The 13,539-nt window shown below is 38.6% G+C and overlaps 1 protein-coding gene across 1 annotated transcript in view; it reads left to right on the top strand.

Moving 5' to 3' along the window:
* Nucleotides 1–13,539, top strand: part of IFT57 (intraflagellar transport 57) — a 60,615-nt gene that overhangs the window by 26,461 nt on the left and 20,615 nt on the right. Inside the window, exon 6 of the mRNA XM_027104124.1 lies at nucleotides 7,913–8,035. Coding sequence (XP_026959925.1) covers nucleotides 7,913–8,035 — 123 coding nt within the window. The remainder of the gene's footprint in view (nucleotides 1–7,912; nucleotides 8,036–13,539) is intronic.

Genomic DNA, 13,539 nt, shown 5'->3' with positions numbered 1-13,539 from the left:
ATTGTCATTCAAAAATAATTTCATATTTCCTATTGGAAAATTAAATTTATTTTGTGTTAATTTGGGGAGCTTTCTTTTTACCTTTTTTGATTTGTTGGAGCATAATTTATTCGTCTTGGTTCACATTATAACTTAGAATAAAATTTCTTTTGATAGTCTTAAAATTGAACTTAAGAAAACCTTTTATGAACTTCATATATTTAAAGATAGAGGCTACCATCTATTTCTTTTGATAGATTAGCCGGGGTTTAATTTGGTTATTCAGAACAAATCTGAAGATACTTTTTTTATGGTATTAAACATTTTTTTTCTTCATAGTAATATAGTGTTAAATTATGTAAAACCTAATTTGGAAAGAAAATAATGAACCAAAATCACAATTTGTGCTTCTTTAATCATGAAGAAGAATTGGCTTGTAGGGACATGAAAGGTTTTAACTCTGCCTTAAGTATAGTTTGTTAAAATCATTGGATTTTGATGAACACTCTTGATTGAAATAACTTATCCCTCTATCTAGCTTTATTGATAGATTGTAAGGAAACAGGGACACTAGATATCCTTAGGAGAAACCCTGTTTAATTCATAGTAAGACCGTATATACTATGTTAGCCTTTTGGCCACCTATCATATCTTGAAAAAACAGCAGATGAGGAAAAATGCAAAAAAGGCCTCTGAGCAACCAAAATAAGTATAAACACTTCCATTTAAAAATATTCTATGAAGAGACCTAACCTCACTGCCCCCTGTCCCTGAGTGCCCACTTTTTTCCCCTGTATTCTGACTTTGCCTACGTTCTAACAAGCTTGGTTATTAGGTTTCTAAACCCACAGCAGCCTAGGAGGAGGAAGGGGTAATACAGGCAAGCAGGGAGACAGCCGCAGGTGATCACTGGCATCTTGATAACAGGAAGCTACAGGAACAGTATACAGGCAGAATGTGAGCAACTTTAGTTATCTGGGATCATTTAGTGTGGGATCAGTCGTATCCAGATTTCTCCGCCCTGAGGGCATCATTGTATTACGGAATAGTACATACAATACGAGACATCAGAAAGATGTAAGGGACTTCCCTGGTGGTCCAGTGGTTAAGACTCCATACTCCCAATGCAAGGGGCCTGGGTTTGATCCCCGGTCAGGGAACTAGATCCCGCATGCTGCAACTAAGAGCCCGCACACAGCAACGAAGATCCTGCATGCCGCAACTAAGACCCGCTGCAGCCAAATAAACAAATATTTTTTAAAAATTACAGCCAGTAGGGCTTCCCTGGTGGCGCAGTGGTTGGGAGTCCGCCTGCCAGTGCAGGGGACGCGGGTTCATGCCCCGGTCCGGGAGGATCCCACATGTCGCGGAGCAGCTGGGCCCGTGAGCCATGGCTTCTGGGCCTGTGCCTCCGGGGCCTGTGCTCCGCGATGTGAGAGGCCGCAACAGTGAGAGGCCCGCGTACCACAAAAAAAAAAAAAAAAAAATTACAGCCAGTAAATGTCAGCATTTACCAGTATCCAGAATCCAGTCTGACAGTGGTGTCTGATCTTCCTAAGAGGTAGGGATTTTGGCTTGGTAATTGTAGACGTAAGCACCTCCACTTATTCTCATTTCATTACTAGTTCGGTGTTGGGATCTTCTAACTCTCCCTTCATCTCCCGTTTTCACCTGGAAGTCTGTGAATCCAGCTTCTGTCCAGGCCCTTACGATCTAGGTCCTCCCAGCAGGCTCCCATCTGAACTTGTGATCTCTCTGTAATGTCTGACATGGGGACTCCATTCCCAAGGAAATGTCTTCTCATTTCCTTGCCTGAGCCTTGAGCTTCACTCTTGGGTCTGCCCATGCAGGCATATATGTTCCCTTTACCAGACGAGGTCTCAGTCAGTGATCAAGGGATGTAGGGTGGCCATAATTAGTCAAGTTTTAGAAATACTGCCTTACGCTATTCCCAGCTTTCTTCTTTATTCCCAATGGGGGGATGTCTTAACCAGAGCCAACTGCCCAATCTGGCTTGGACCCTTGGGATCAAAAAGATCCTGTAGTACCAGGCTTTTGTTGTTATGGACCTAGCAGAGTTGAAATGAGTGGAGTTAACTCTTGCTGACATCAGGAAGTCATAGTCAACATTTCTCTGGCCAGTAACCTGATTAGTCCCTGTTCTCTTACTGGGTTTTCCAGTAATGTGTGTGCAGTACCCATTAGGAATAGTTTCTCCCCGAAGAGATAGTTTTAAGTTCTTTGTTTTAAGATGGCAACTCAACAGGTATACCAAAAACATGACCAGTGCTTCCACTGTAACAGTTTTCTGTATTAATACTTAATAGGTCCGTCTCTCTCTGTTAATACATTACTCCCCCTACTGGTAGCCGTGGCCTACCTGTAGCCCCCAGAGTTAAGTAAGAGGTTTTGCACTTTGAAAATGTATCAGGTTTTGTAGTCATACTTAGCCTAGTTGACCAGAACAGCTTTGCAGCACTATGCACGCTATCCAATGCAAAGGGCTTTATATATCCTCACATGATCTCCCTTACTGAAATGCAGGGCCTTCTCTTATTACACCCCTATCTTCATAAGACCAACCACAACCAACTATGTATATTTATGTGTGTGTGTGTGTGTGTGTGTGTGTGTGTGTATAAATACACACACACACAGAGAACACAGTATTTCTTCAGATGCTTAACTATCCCATTAATATTACCTGGGAAAAGGGGAGACTACTTTCTGGAACAGGATTCTGAGCAGGCAAGTAACATTGCATTTTGGGGGGGGGTTGTATTTCAGGTTCATTTTATTTTTAAAAAAAATTAATTTTATTTATTTTTGGCTGCGTTGGGTCTTCTTTGCTGCGCGAGGGCTTTCTCTAGTTGCAGCAAGGAGGGGCTGCTCTTCGTTGTGGTACGCGGGCTTCTCATTGCGGTGTCTTCTCTTGTTGCGGAGCACGGGCTCTAGGCGTGTGGGCTTCAGTAGTTGTGGCACGCGGGCTCAGTAGTTGTGGCTCGCAGGCTATAGAGCGCAGGCTCAGTAGTTGTGCCACACGGGCTTAGTTGCTCTAGGGCATGTGGGATCTTCCCAGACCAGGGCTCCAACCCGTGTCCCCTGCATTGGCAGGCGGATTCTTAACCACTGCGCCACCAGGGAAGTCCCTCAGGTTCATTTTAGAAACAAACTTCTCAGGACTAAGGTGATGGTGACATGGTTCAGATCAAATGTCTTGGTGGCAAGCTGGGGAAAAATCATAGGAGAAGATCCCAGGCCTGTTGTCTGTCAGCTTGTCAATGATGTTTGAGCATTGACCTGGTTGTGAGGAAATAATGATATCGTCATCTTGTCCTTTATCTGGTCCAAAAGTAGAGTGCAGAGAGCTCCATACAGAGCTCTTGATATAAGGCTGTGCAAGGCAGATGGCCCTCACATCAAGTGTCTTGAGTGGTGGATGACCTGTGAAAGCAAGTTCCTTGACAAATTTTTTAGTGACCGTGTGGACAGTAATTAGCTTGGAAGGATGCTGTGGGAGAAGACACCACAAATATAAAGTATATTTGAATTGCCTCTCAATCAAAAGAAGAAATAGAAGTGACCAAATAAAAATATTTGGAGCCTATGAAATTAAATTTCGCTGAAAAAGAAATAAAAATGATCATTTTACATATGAAGAGGCACCCAACCTCAATGATGGTATGGGGAAAATAAATTACAATGCCAGTATAATAGTTTTTATTTCCATTATATTGAAAACTGAAAGTGCCTTTGTAGCATCTCTTGTCATCCTCAGTGGAAACAAGCCCTTTGATGTACTCTTACAGGGAGTATACATGACTAACATCCCTTTTGAGGCAGTTTGTCTCCCCTTTTGCTTCTTCAGGATCTGGGCTTTAGGGGTTCTGTGGGGCTGATGTTTGTGTGATGACTTTTGGTATTTCCTGTGTTCTTGGGCCTCTGGTCAGTCTCCTTCGGGCACTGATAATTTAATTTCCTGGCCCGCGGTCCCCAGGAAGGTCACGGCTTCGGCCGGAGGGGCCCCTCCAGAGCTGGCGGCGCTGCAGCCGTGGGTGGGGGCGGGGTTGGGAGTCGCTCCACCCTCCCATTGGGCTCTGGGGCGGCTCAGCAGCAGTGGAGGGAAGAGATCCTGAGCCAGGAGTTACAGCTCCGCATAAACGCGGGCTCCATTCTGGGCGGCGGGGTTGGGGGGTGGGGCCCCTCTGCCCTTAGTCATTCCGGGAGGGAGGTAGGGAGGCAGGGGCTCCCGGGGAGGGAGCAGTACGGAGCGCCAACCTTCCATGTTCGATCCTTGAACTGACCCTGGGTAGTATGCCTCAAGGTTACGTTAGGGGATGCCTTGGACTGTTATCTTCAGCTCTCCCTTTGGCAGTCTTAGGGTCAGTTCTCATCAGTTTCTTTTTCTTAGGACCAATTATTACCCCCACTAACTAGCCTCAGACTCTTCCTAATAGGCTGTAAACTCTTTGCAGGCAGGGATTAAATCCTTCTATCTCTCCATACCAAGCACAGTGCCTGGACTCTTACCTTGAATGTTGTAGGAGCTTAACAAATGGCTTATTGGTAAATTAATTAATTATAAATGAGACTTCGGGATAACCTGTGTCTTATTGAGCTTCTAATTGTTTCTTCAGCAGCATTAACTGGAAAATGCAGTTTCCCAGGAGCCATGCTTTATCTTCGTTAATGTTGTTTCAGAAAGGAACTTTGTCATGATGATGTAAAATTTTGATTAAATGGAAACAGCAGTTTATTTCTCTTTAACTAATAGCTCCACATAAAATACCATTTGTTATTAGAGAAACAATCGGAAAGGAAAGGTTTTCTCAAAGTATTATAACCAAGGTGTGGTTAAAATGATTTATACTTCATATGTAGGGCTTGCTCAGTTAATGTATCCACTTATTAGGCATTAGGAAATTCTGAGTGAGGAACAAGGTTATGAAATAGATGTGCAAAGATGGAAGTAGAAAGGGACTGTATAGTTTGAATAAGTTAATGCTGTTCTACCAAGCCTAATGTTCTCTTTTTTTGCCCTTTCTTCATTTAGTAACTAGGCCATTTCCCCCAGTATATTAACTATAGCCTAGGAATGAGTGAAAATTTTTGAGCTGCTACATTAAATCATTTCAGGACATTGGGAGTAGGAATTAGCAAATTATTGCCTGAAGGAACCAAATAATAAGCTAAGAAGGGTAAATGTAACTTACTGAAGTGCCCAATATAAAACCAAACAGTATTATAGCTTATGCACAGGGCTGTCTTGATGTGGTGTTTGATCTCCATGTACTCTACTGTCCGATTCAAACAGAGCCAATACTGACCATTTGCCTTCATGAAAATTAGAAAAATGTGCCCTTCCTTGAGTGAAAATTTTAAGTATGTTATGCACAGCTTGAACAATCTGATGTTCAGGCCTGAAGAAGGTGGGAATGTGGATGGGTACCCTCTCTGGCTTTGTTTGGTGATTTTGGACTCCACCCTCCTGTAAGGAAGGGAAGAAGGGGGGATGGGATGGAGGGGATGATGGGGTTGGGGAAGAGTGGCTCAAGGATTTAATCAGTAGCACTAGTTTCAATTCACCCAAACAGTGGTTCTGTAAGTCAAACTTATTTTTAAATCAGTGACCAGAACACCTGCGTTCTATTAGGAATCATACAGAACTGCTGCTTAAAAGGACGTGCCCCTTTTCGACTCAGTCTGGCTCTGTGCGATTGGGATGTGGAGCTCATAACCCTGGAAGGAGCAAGCCTGTGTATATATCACACACACGCTCCAAATGTCAGCGCTCACATCCCACTGGTAGTGTGTACATCCTCCCACCCCCACTGTCATCCTCATAAGTCTACCCGGTTTTTTATAGAAAATGAGCCAGTCAGAATTGGGCCTCCTAGAGCCAGGGATGGGTACTGGGATGTGCCAGTGAGTGTGCAAGTATATGAACATTAATGAATGTCAGTGTGGAGTTTCATGACTGAGAATTTTCCCTGTGGCTTTAGGTTTCCACTGGGAGACCCAGTATCTCTTCTCATGCCATCACATACATTCTTATATAACTTCACACATGTCTGCTTTGTGAATACTGCCACCCGTCCCCTATGATGCTATTGTGCTACCTTGGATTCAGTTTATATAGGTCTATAGCATTATATTAGGTGCTCAAAATAATACAATGTTTCTATATTTAAATGAGCACTTTAATGCTTAAAATAGAATCTTGGACATTTTTCATTTGGAGTTTCCACATTTTACTTTTCTTAAATTAATGCTTGTATTTTTTATACTAACTGAATAAATTCAGACCACATATTGTGAAATGCAAAAAGCATATATTAGTTACCCATTCTCTAATTGCGTGGTTAGAACTGTATAGCCCCCTGAATTTCTGAACAGAAAGCAATATATGCTCCTTTTAAGGCTCTGAGTCTGTTTAGAACTTGCTAATATGAGCTGGGAGGTAGGAGAGAGAGAGAGGTTTTTTCACATCAGCAGTGACCTAGAGATTCAGTCGGGAGTCAGTTCAAAGCCCCTGAAGACCTCAAGCTCCCCCCAAAATTAAATCCCAATATAAGGTTATTCTTCTACTTAGTGTTATACTGGACAAGAAGTATCTTTTAGTGACATAAATTCACAATGAGAATGTAATTTCACCATGAGGTTGTTTATATAGTCTTTTATTTTTAAATGTTGTATTATGGGAAATTGCAAACATATACAGAATTAGAATGAGATAATGAACCCTTATGCAACAGTACCTTGTTTAACAGTTAACCTTTGGTTGATTGTGTTTCCTCTAAAGCCCCTCCCTCCTTTTCTCTTCGCCCCATAGTATTTTAAAGTAAATTTCAGACATTATGTAAATTCACCTGTCAATATTTCAACATTTATCTCTGATTTATAAAGCCTTTTTTTAACGTATCCATCATGCCATTGTCATATCTATAAAATTAATAATAATTCCTTAATATCATCTAATACTCTTCGTATTCAAATTTCCCTAATTGTCTCAAAAACAACTTTTTACAGATTGTTTAAGTTAGAATCCATGTAGGGTTTATACCTTGTATTTGGCTGTTTGTATCTCTCAGGTTTCTTTTTTTCTATATTAATAATTTTTTATATTTTTCTTACTTTTTAAATAATTTTTCAAGGGAGCATAAAAGGAAAAATACTACCAAAATTAATGCATTAAACTTTATCTTTAAATCATTAATTTTTACGTTCTTTATGTTTTCAGATCCATACATACTTAATGCCGAAATGTGGAGGGCTGAGAAAATGGAAAAAAAAAATTTTCCTTTTCTGATTCAAAGACAGGACTGAATTGAGCTTATTACTCAACAGCAGAAAACAAATGCAAGAAAGTCGACCTCTACCCTATTTGAGTTCAAATAGGTCTGCATTAAATCACATTTTTAAGCTATATTATGGTTTGACCTAACCAAAATATCATCTTATAAATACAAAATTTGTAAACAATGTGCCCTTTACTTCTGGGATCTTATCTTTTTTGTCTTTCAGATTTTGGGTTTGTATTTCAGTACAGTGAATTCAAACTAAGGCAATGTTTTGTTACCAAACATGTGAGTGTTTGCATCTTTTCTACCATTACCAATTAACATACCTAAATGGCTTATTCATTTGACAGTATTCCCATTGAGTTCACTCTGATATCTCAAAAAAATTATTCTTTGTAAAAATAGTTAAATCACATATTTGCTTCTTTTATAAATAGTAACTTTTCTATTCTACCAGGTTGGTGCATCATTTTCTTTCAACATGGATAAGAGGACAGAAAAAAATTTCTTCTGCCGCTGTAATTTTAATACTACCATGCTTGATATAAATTGTGCAGTGCTGCTAAAATGCCTCAAAATTTTACCATTTCTTTTTATAAACTCTCAATCCTGTGATATCTTTCCTTTCTTAGGATATGAACGAGTCTGCCAAACAAGAAGATATTTTGGAATCCACAACAGATGCTGCGGAATGGAATCTAGAAGTGGAACGTGTACTACCACAACTGAAAGTCACGATCAGGACTGACAATAAGGTATAGAAGAGAGAACACATTTTGTTCAGATAGATTTTTATAAGGCCATTTCAGGGTCAAGGGTACTCCCAGTTACAAAAGTGATTTAAGAAGGGATTCAGTTTCCAATGTTTTATTTTAATAGAGATTTAATAAATTGTTGTTGAATGAATAAATAATGTAATATGGCCCACAAAGCAAGGAGTGTATCTTTAAAATGATTTGGAACACATCACATTTCCCTAGGATTAAGGCGTATTTTCTCAATACATTTTGATATATTTTCTTGGCAATCATATTTTGTTTAGGTGAATAGTGAATGAAATTGGAATTCTGTGACTGTATACTAACTGAGTAGAGTTAAAAAATGGTTTAGAACTCTGCTGGTTGACAAAACAGAAGACATCCTGGAAGCTACGTTACATAATCTACTCAGTACACATGATTAAAAGTTTAATATTAAGAACATAATCAAGAAATCATATGCAATAAAGATTTGGGGATTAGGCCAGATGAACTGGCCCATTTAATCAAGTTTCTGCTTACTTTTTTCCTACAATTTATGAGTAAGAACTTCAGAACAAGCTAATAGGTGACTAGACAATACTACTCTTATTAGTATTATAATAATCTCTATAAAAGGGGCTAGAGAGACATCTAGGTAAAAAAAATTCAAGGATTTTTATCCTTGGAGGCTAGAGACAAGCCCCAGAATTATGGAACAAGGTTCTAGGGAAACTTGTCACTCTACAAATGTGGTTGTATGTCTGCTCCCCAAAGTAGCAGCTATACAAAGATTGCTGTTTTCAGTGCCTTGGAAGCTAATTCATACTTCAATTGCCTGGATTTGGGCATGTAGAACTGTATCCTAGAGAAGCTAAGAAGTAGCCTAGACTCCTAGGGCAGTCCTAAAATAAGATAAGGACAACAGAGGTCTTCCTGGACTGTGAACAGCTGTGGAACAAGCTTTATCTGGAGTAAGTGGGCAAATCCTACAGCCTGTTTACAATATATTTACCCAGTCATTATGGAGGACAGCTATTATTTGAGTACATTGGGGGTAAATTCTCTGTTTATGTATCTCTCATATGTAAATACATATTAATAAGAATTTCTTTCCTGATTTGATCTCTGCTGGAAGTCATAATTTTCAAAAATGGAATTTTTTTGTGAAAATGTAATTTCTGATTCTTCAGTTTTGTCAGAACAAATTTTCTTCATACAATTAAACATCACTATTATTGCGACTGTAGTTAGAACAACATGTTAAAATAATTGTGTAGTTGGGAACTCTCAAGTACATCTTAGTCCCGTGAGGAAGCAAGTTTAATTTGTTTACTTTCAAGATAAGTAAACTCTTGAAATCAAACATCTCACTTAAAATCTAATAGGATCACACGAGTGTGTGTGTTTTTTTTAAGAACTGTCATTGATCTCCACATAGTAGAAGTAACTGAATAAAGAAAGAGAGAATATAAATGTAACTGCTAACCTATACAGTTTTATAAACCAATACTGCAGTAGTCAAAATCCTAGATTCTTAAAGAATCAATGTTCTCCTGATTTGGGGAAGAATTAACTAATTCAGGGTTGGACTCTTAGTCTCATGCCATTCATTACCAGCCTTGACCTTATGAGGATATACTGTGTCATTAATTATACAGTCCATGTTACAGGCAACATTCGAAAATGTCAGATAAAGTTTTGGGGGGGTTGGTATTTTTTCGAATATGTGAATGTCATTTTGAGTTTAGATTTTTGTGGTAAAAATACTGACATAGAGTCCTATTTGATTGCTTTTTCAGAATTCTTCTCTAGATAATTTGGTCCTTGTGTCCAGTGTTTCGTAAACCCTTCTTTCTCCTAAGTATTTCAGCTGTAGCAAATGGGAATTACAGCTTTAGGGTCAATTCTTTATTCAGCTTACTTAAGAAAAATAAAATTATACATTGATTTGAGAAAATAAGGGGCTAATGAATAGAGAAATGTTTTTCATGTCTCAGAAATAAAGTAATCTGGTTATACATGTGGTTTCTCACGGACTCATTATCCTCCTTAATCAGGAAGTGTTGACACCAGAATCATGGTTGATCCCATTCTTCCTCAACTCCTAACTACCAAAACCAAACCCTCTCCTTTACTTTTGGACAAAACAATAACCTCTTACTCACTGCAGGCATTTAGGACCTTTCAAGATTTCAACTTCATGTTTGAGGGGGAAGAAAAGGAATTAATTACTTTCAGATCAATGTGTTTTACTGATCACTGTTACATTAATTTTTAAGTAGCATAGAGATGTAGGAGATAAGTAATATAGGGTCAGCACTATTTAAAACAATGATAAATTTCTTTAAAATTACCTTGTGTTAGAAGTAAAAAAAAGTCCCATATTTATTTGGCACTGGATCAAATGTTTTGCTTTTTTTTCTTCACAGGTTCATTTTAGTCCTTGTATGCTTCCCAGCAGTGTATTATATTAAAAAAGTAAATCTTCTTTTCCGTTCTTTTTGCATATTATAGTCTGTATGCTTGATGACATCCTGTCATACACCAGTATTTTATTTTGTATATTCTTCATAATGTAATCAGGTTTTTATTGCTAGGCTAGCTTATTCTTGTTTCTGGCACTACTTGTTACTATTACCAGTTCTCAAAGAATGCAAATAAATTTTAATATTAGCTTAAACAAATTACAACTGGGAAAATAAGTATGTTGCCAAAACTGCAAATAATACATTCCACAACTGAAGATAAAGGATTTTTGTCATATGCTGGCTTGAATGGACTGTATTAGCAGTTCCCTTTTTAGAGCTGGGTATAGAGAATGCTCCTGGTGATTACTTCTAGAGTAGCTATATACCCATCTCAGATCTGCCTCAATTTGGAATAATGTATCTGAAGACAGTCAGAAGTTTTGCCAAGAGAGTTGATAAATTCAGCAAAATCCTGGGTCATTAACCAGGTCATTAGCCAATCCTCGTTAAGGCCTCAGTTCTGACCAAGTGAGTAAGGCTCAGGCATCAATTCCTTAGAAGGGCAGTCTGAGGACACCTAAACTAGAGTGGATGTCGGTGCCACCTAATAAAATCGTCTACGAGTATAATACATCCTGGACTTTTTGTTCTTTCCTTTCTTTTTTTTTTACTCTTTATTTCTCTAACTCTTTCCTTTTCTGATTTTTTTTATCTCTTTTTTATTGTTCTTTATTAGACCCCATAGTAGTGCCCACAAGTGTTATATAACTACGCTGGTGGAATTTAACACTAAGAGCAAACATCTGTGATTATACTCACTAGACTTAAATCTGTAACTGGTCAAGAATTATCCTAATCTCTGAGTCTTTTTAAAACACAATTTTGTTGTTAATTATAAAAATAATACAGAAGTAATATTTCAAGGGGAGAGGAGGCAGGTAGTGTACTGTGAATTAGAAGCTAGGGATTACACATTTAGTCCCACCATCAAATCCTGATTTATTGACCCAGAGTTTCAGAAACTTAGTAGAACTTTGGTAGCTATAAAGACCCAGAGAGGATGGAGCCTATCTCACACACCTTCCCTTGACACCCAAAATTCATATTTCTACCACTTACTAGCTGTGTGATCTAGGGCAAGCTACTATAGCTCTCTGTTCCTCCTTTCCTCATCTGTAAAATGGGACTAATTATATTCCTTACCTCATGGAGGAGTTGTAAAGAAACAAGAACAGTGTCTGACACATAGTTACTGCCTAATAAATGTTAATTATTGTTATGTTACAATATTGTTTTGTAATATTATTGTATTCTATGATAGCTCTCTTAGGTTTGTATCTGTATCGGTATTCAGGAAGAATTTACAAAATTCATGCCCTAATGCTTCCATCACTTAAGGGAATATTGATAACAATCAGCCTTATATTTTTACCTAGGGTGTAATTGGATTCATATAAGTATCACTTTGGTAAATCTTTCTAATTTTTTCCTTAGTAAAGGTATATATGATATGATGAAAATAATAATAATAAATGATATTTACTAAGTGTTTGCATTGTGCCAAGTGCTGTTCTTAGCACTACGTACATTGACTCATTTAATCCTTTCCACTGCCCTATGATATGCAGGTACCTTTTACTACAGATGAGGAAACTGAAACACAGAGAAGTTATTTGCCTCTGCCTAGTAAGTGACAGATATGATATTTGAACCTCCAACCCAGGCTCTTACCTATTCAATTAGTGACAATATAGCATACTGGTGAAAAGCACAAATTCTAAACTCAGGACACTTGAGTACTCATCTTGAGTCTAACACTTATTAGCGGTTGGAACCTGTGGGTAGGTTACGCAACCACTCTGTGCCTCAGTTTCCTCATCTGTAAAATGGAATTCATTATAAAGCTTACCTCAACAAAGTTATTAAAAGTATTAAATGAAAAAAAAAAAGGGGGCTTCCCTGGTGGCGCAGTGGTTGAGAGTCCGCCTGCCGATGCAGGGGACACGGGTTTGTGCCCCAGTCTGGGAAGATCCCCCATGCCGTGGAGCGGCTAGACCTGTGAGCCATGGCTGCTGAGCCTGCGCATCCGGAGCCTGTGCTCCGCAATGGGAGAGGCCACAACAGTGGGAGGCCCGCGTACTGGAAAAAAAAAAAAAAAAAAGTATTAAATGAATTAACATATCTAAAGCACTTAGAATGGTGCCAGAAGAATCACTTAATATATGTTGACCACTATTTCTGTGGGCTTTTATGTATGGTGCTGAGATTTTACCTCTTTTTTTAACATATCATTTCATCATGAGCATTTTCCACATATCCTTAAAAATTACAAACCATACCTTTAGATGGCTGTCTGTAGTGCTAGAAGGTTACTGTCAGTCTCCAGCTGAGTGCTTGGTAGGGAGATGGCTTGGCCAAGCTCAGCAGGTTGGGGTCAAACCAGGAGCTCTAGGATCTGGGTGGAGAAATGACAGGGCATTGTCCTGCAGGAACTGATGCTTAGGATATGGGCAAGCCTAAGGACCAGAAGATCTGAGAACACAGACCACTAGCAAGAAATGGATCGGCCAGTGGATCATTTTAGAGAACAAGTGATTGTTGAATTTGGAAATCCAGCTGAAAGAGAAAACATGGAGAGCAAGAAGCAGAAATGAAGATTAAATAGAAAATGAAATTTAGAAATCTTGTATACTTACTCATTGCTGCAAGAATGTACAGTCAGACCAGCCTGTAGGTTGTAGCTGCTTTTACCTGTTTTTAACTGTGTGAGGGGCTCTTCCTCAGGGTACTTTATGATAATTATTGAAGGGTAATATTTCCTACTTGATTGAAATATTTTAAATTCCATAATAGTAATTTTTTAAACTTTTAAGTGAGTCAGTTGACAGTTGCTGAGTTGAATAATAAAATGGTTGAAGCTGAGCTGCGAAAGAATTCTGCATGTCCTCTATTTCTAGGGGAATAGAAAGAAAATGTGAATGCATATTCATATAGATTTCACTCTCTGTATTTTTGATTAATTTTGATTGCTAAATAAATAATTAATGCCGT

The sequence above is a fragment of the Aethalodelphis obliquidens genome, unplaced genomic scaffold (genome assembly GCF_003676395.1).
Source record: "Aethalodelphis obliquidens isolate GAN/ISIS:26980383/991018 unplaced genomic scaffold, ASM367639v1 scaffold1, whole genome shotgun sequence".
NCBI lineage: Eukaryota > Metazoa > Chordata > Mammalia > Artiodactyla > Delphinidae > Aethalodelphis > Aethalodelphis obliquidens.
The sequence above is the reverse complement of the archived record's forward strand: the minus strand, read 5'-3'. Positions and strand labels throughout refer to the sequence as shown.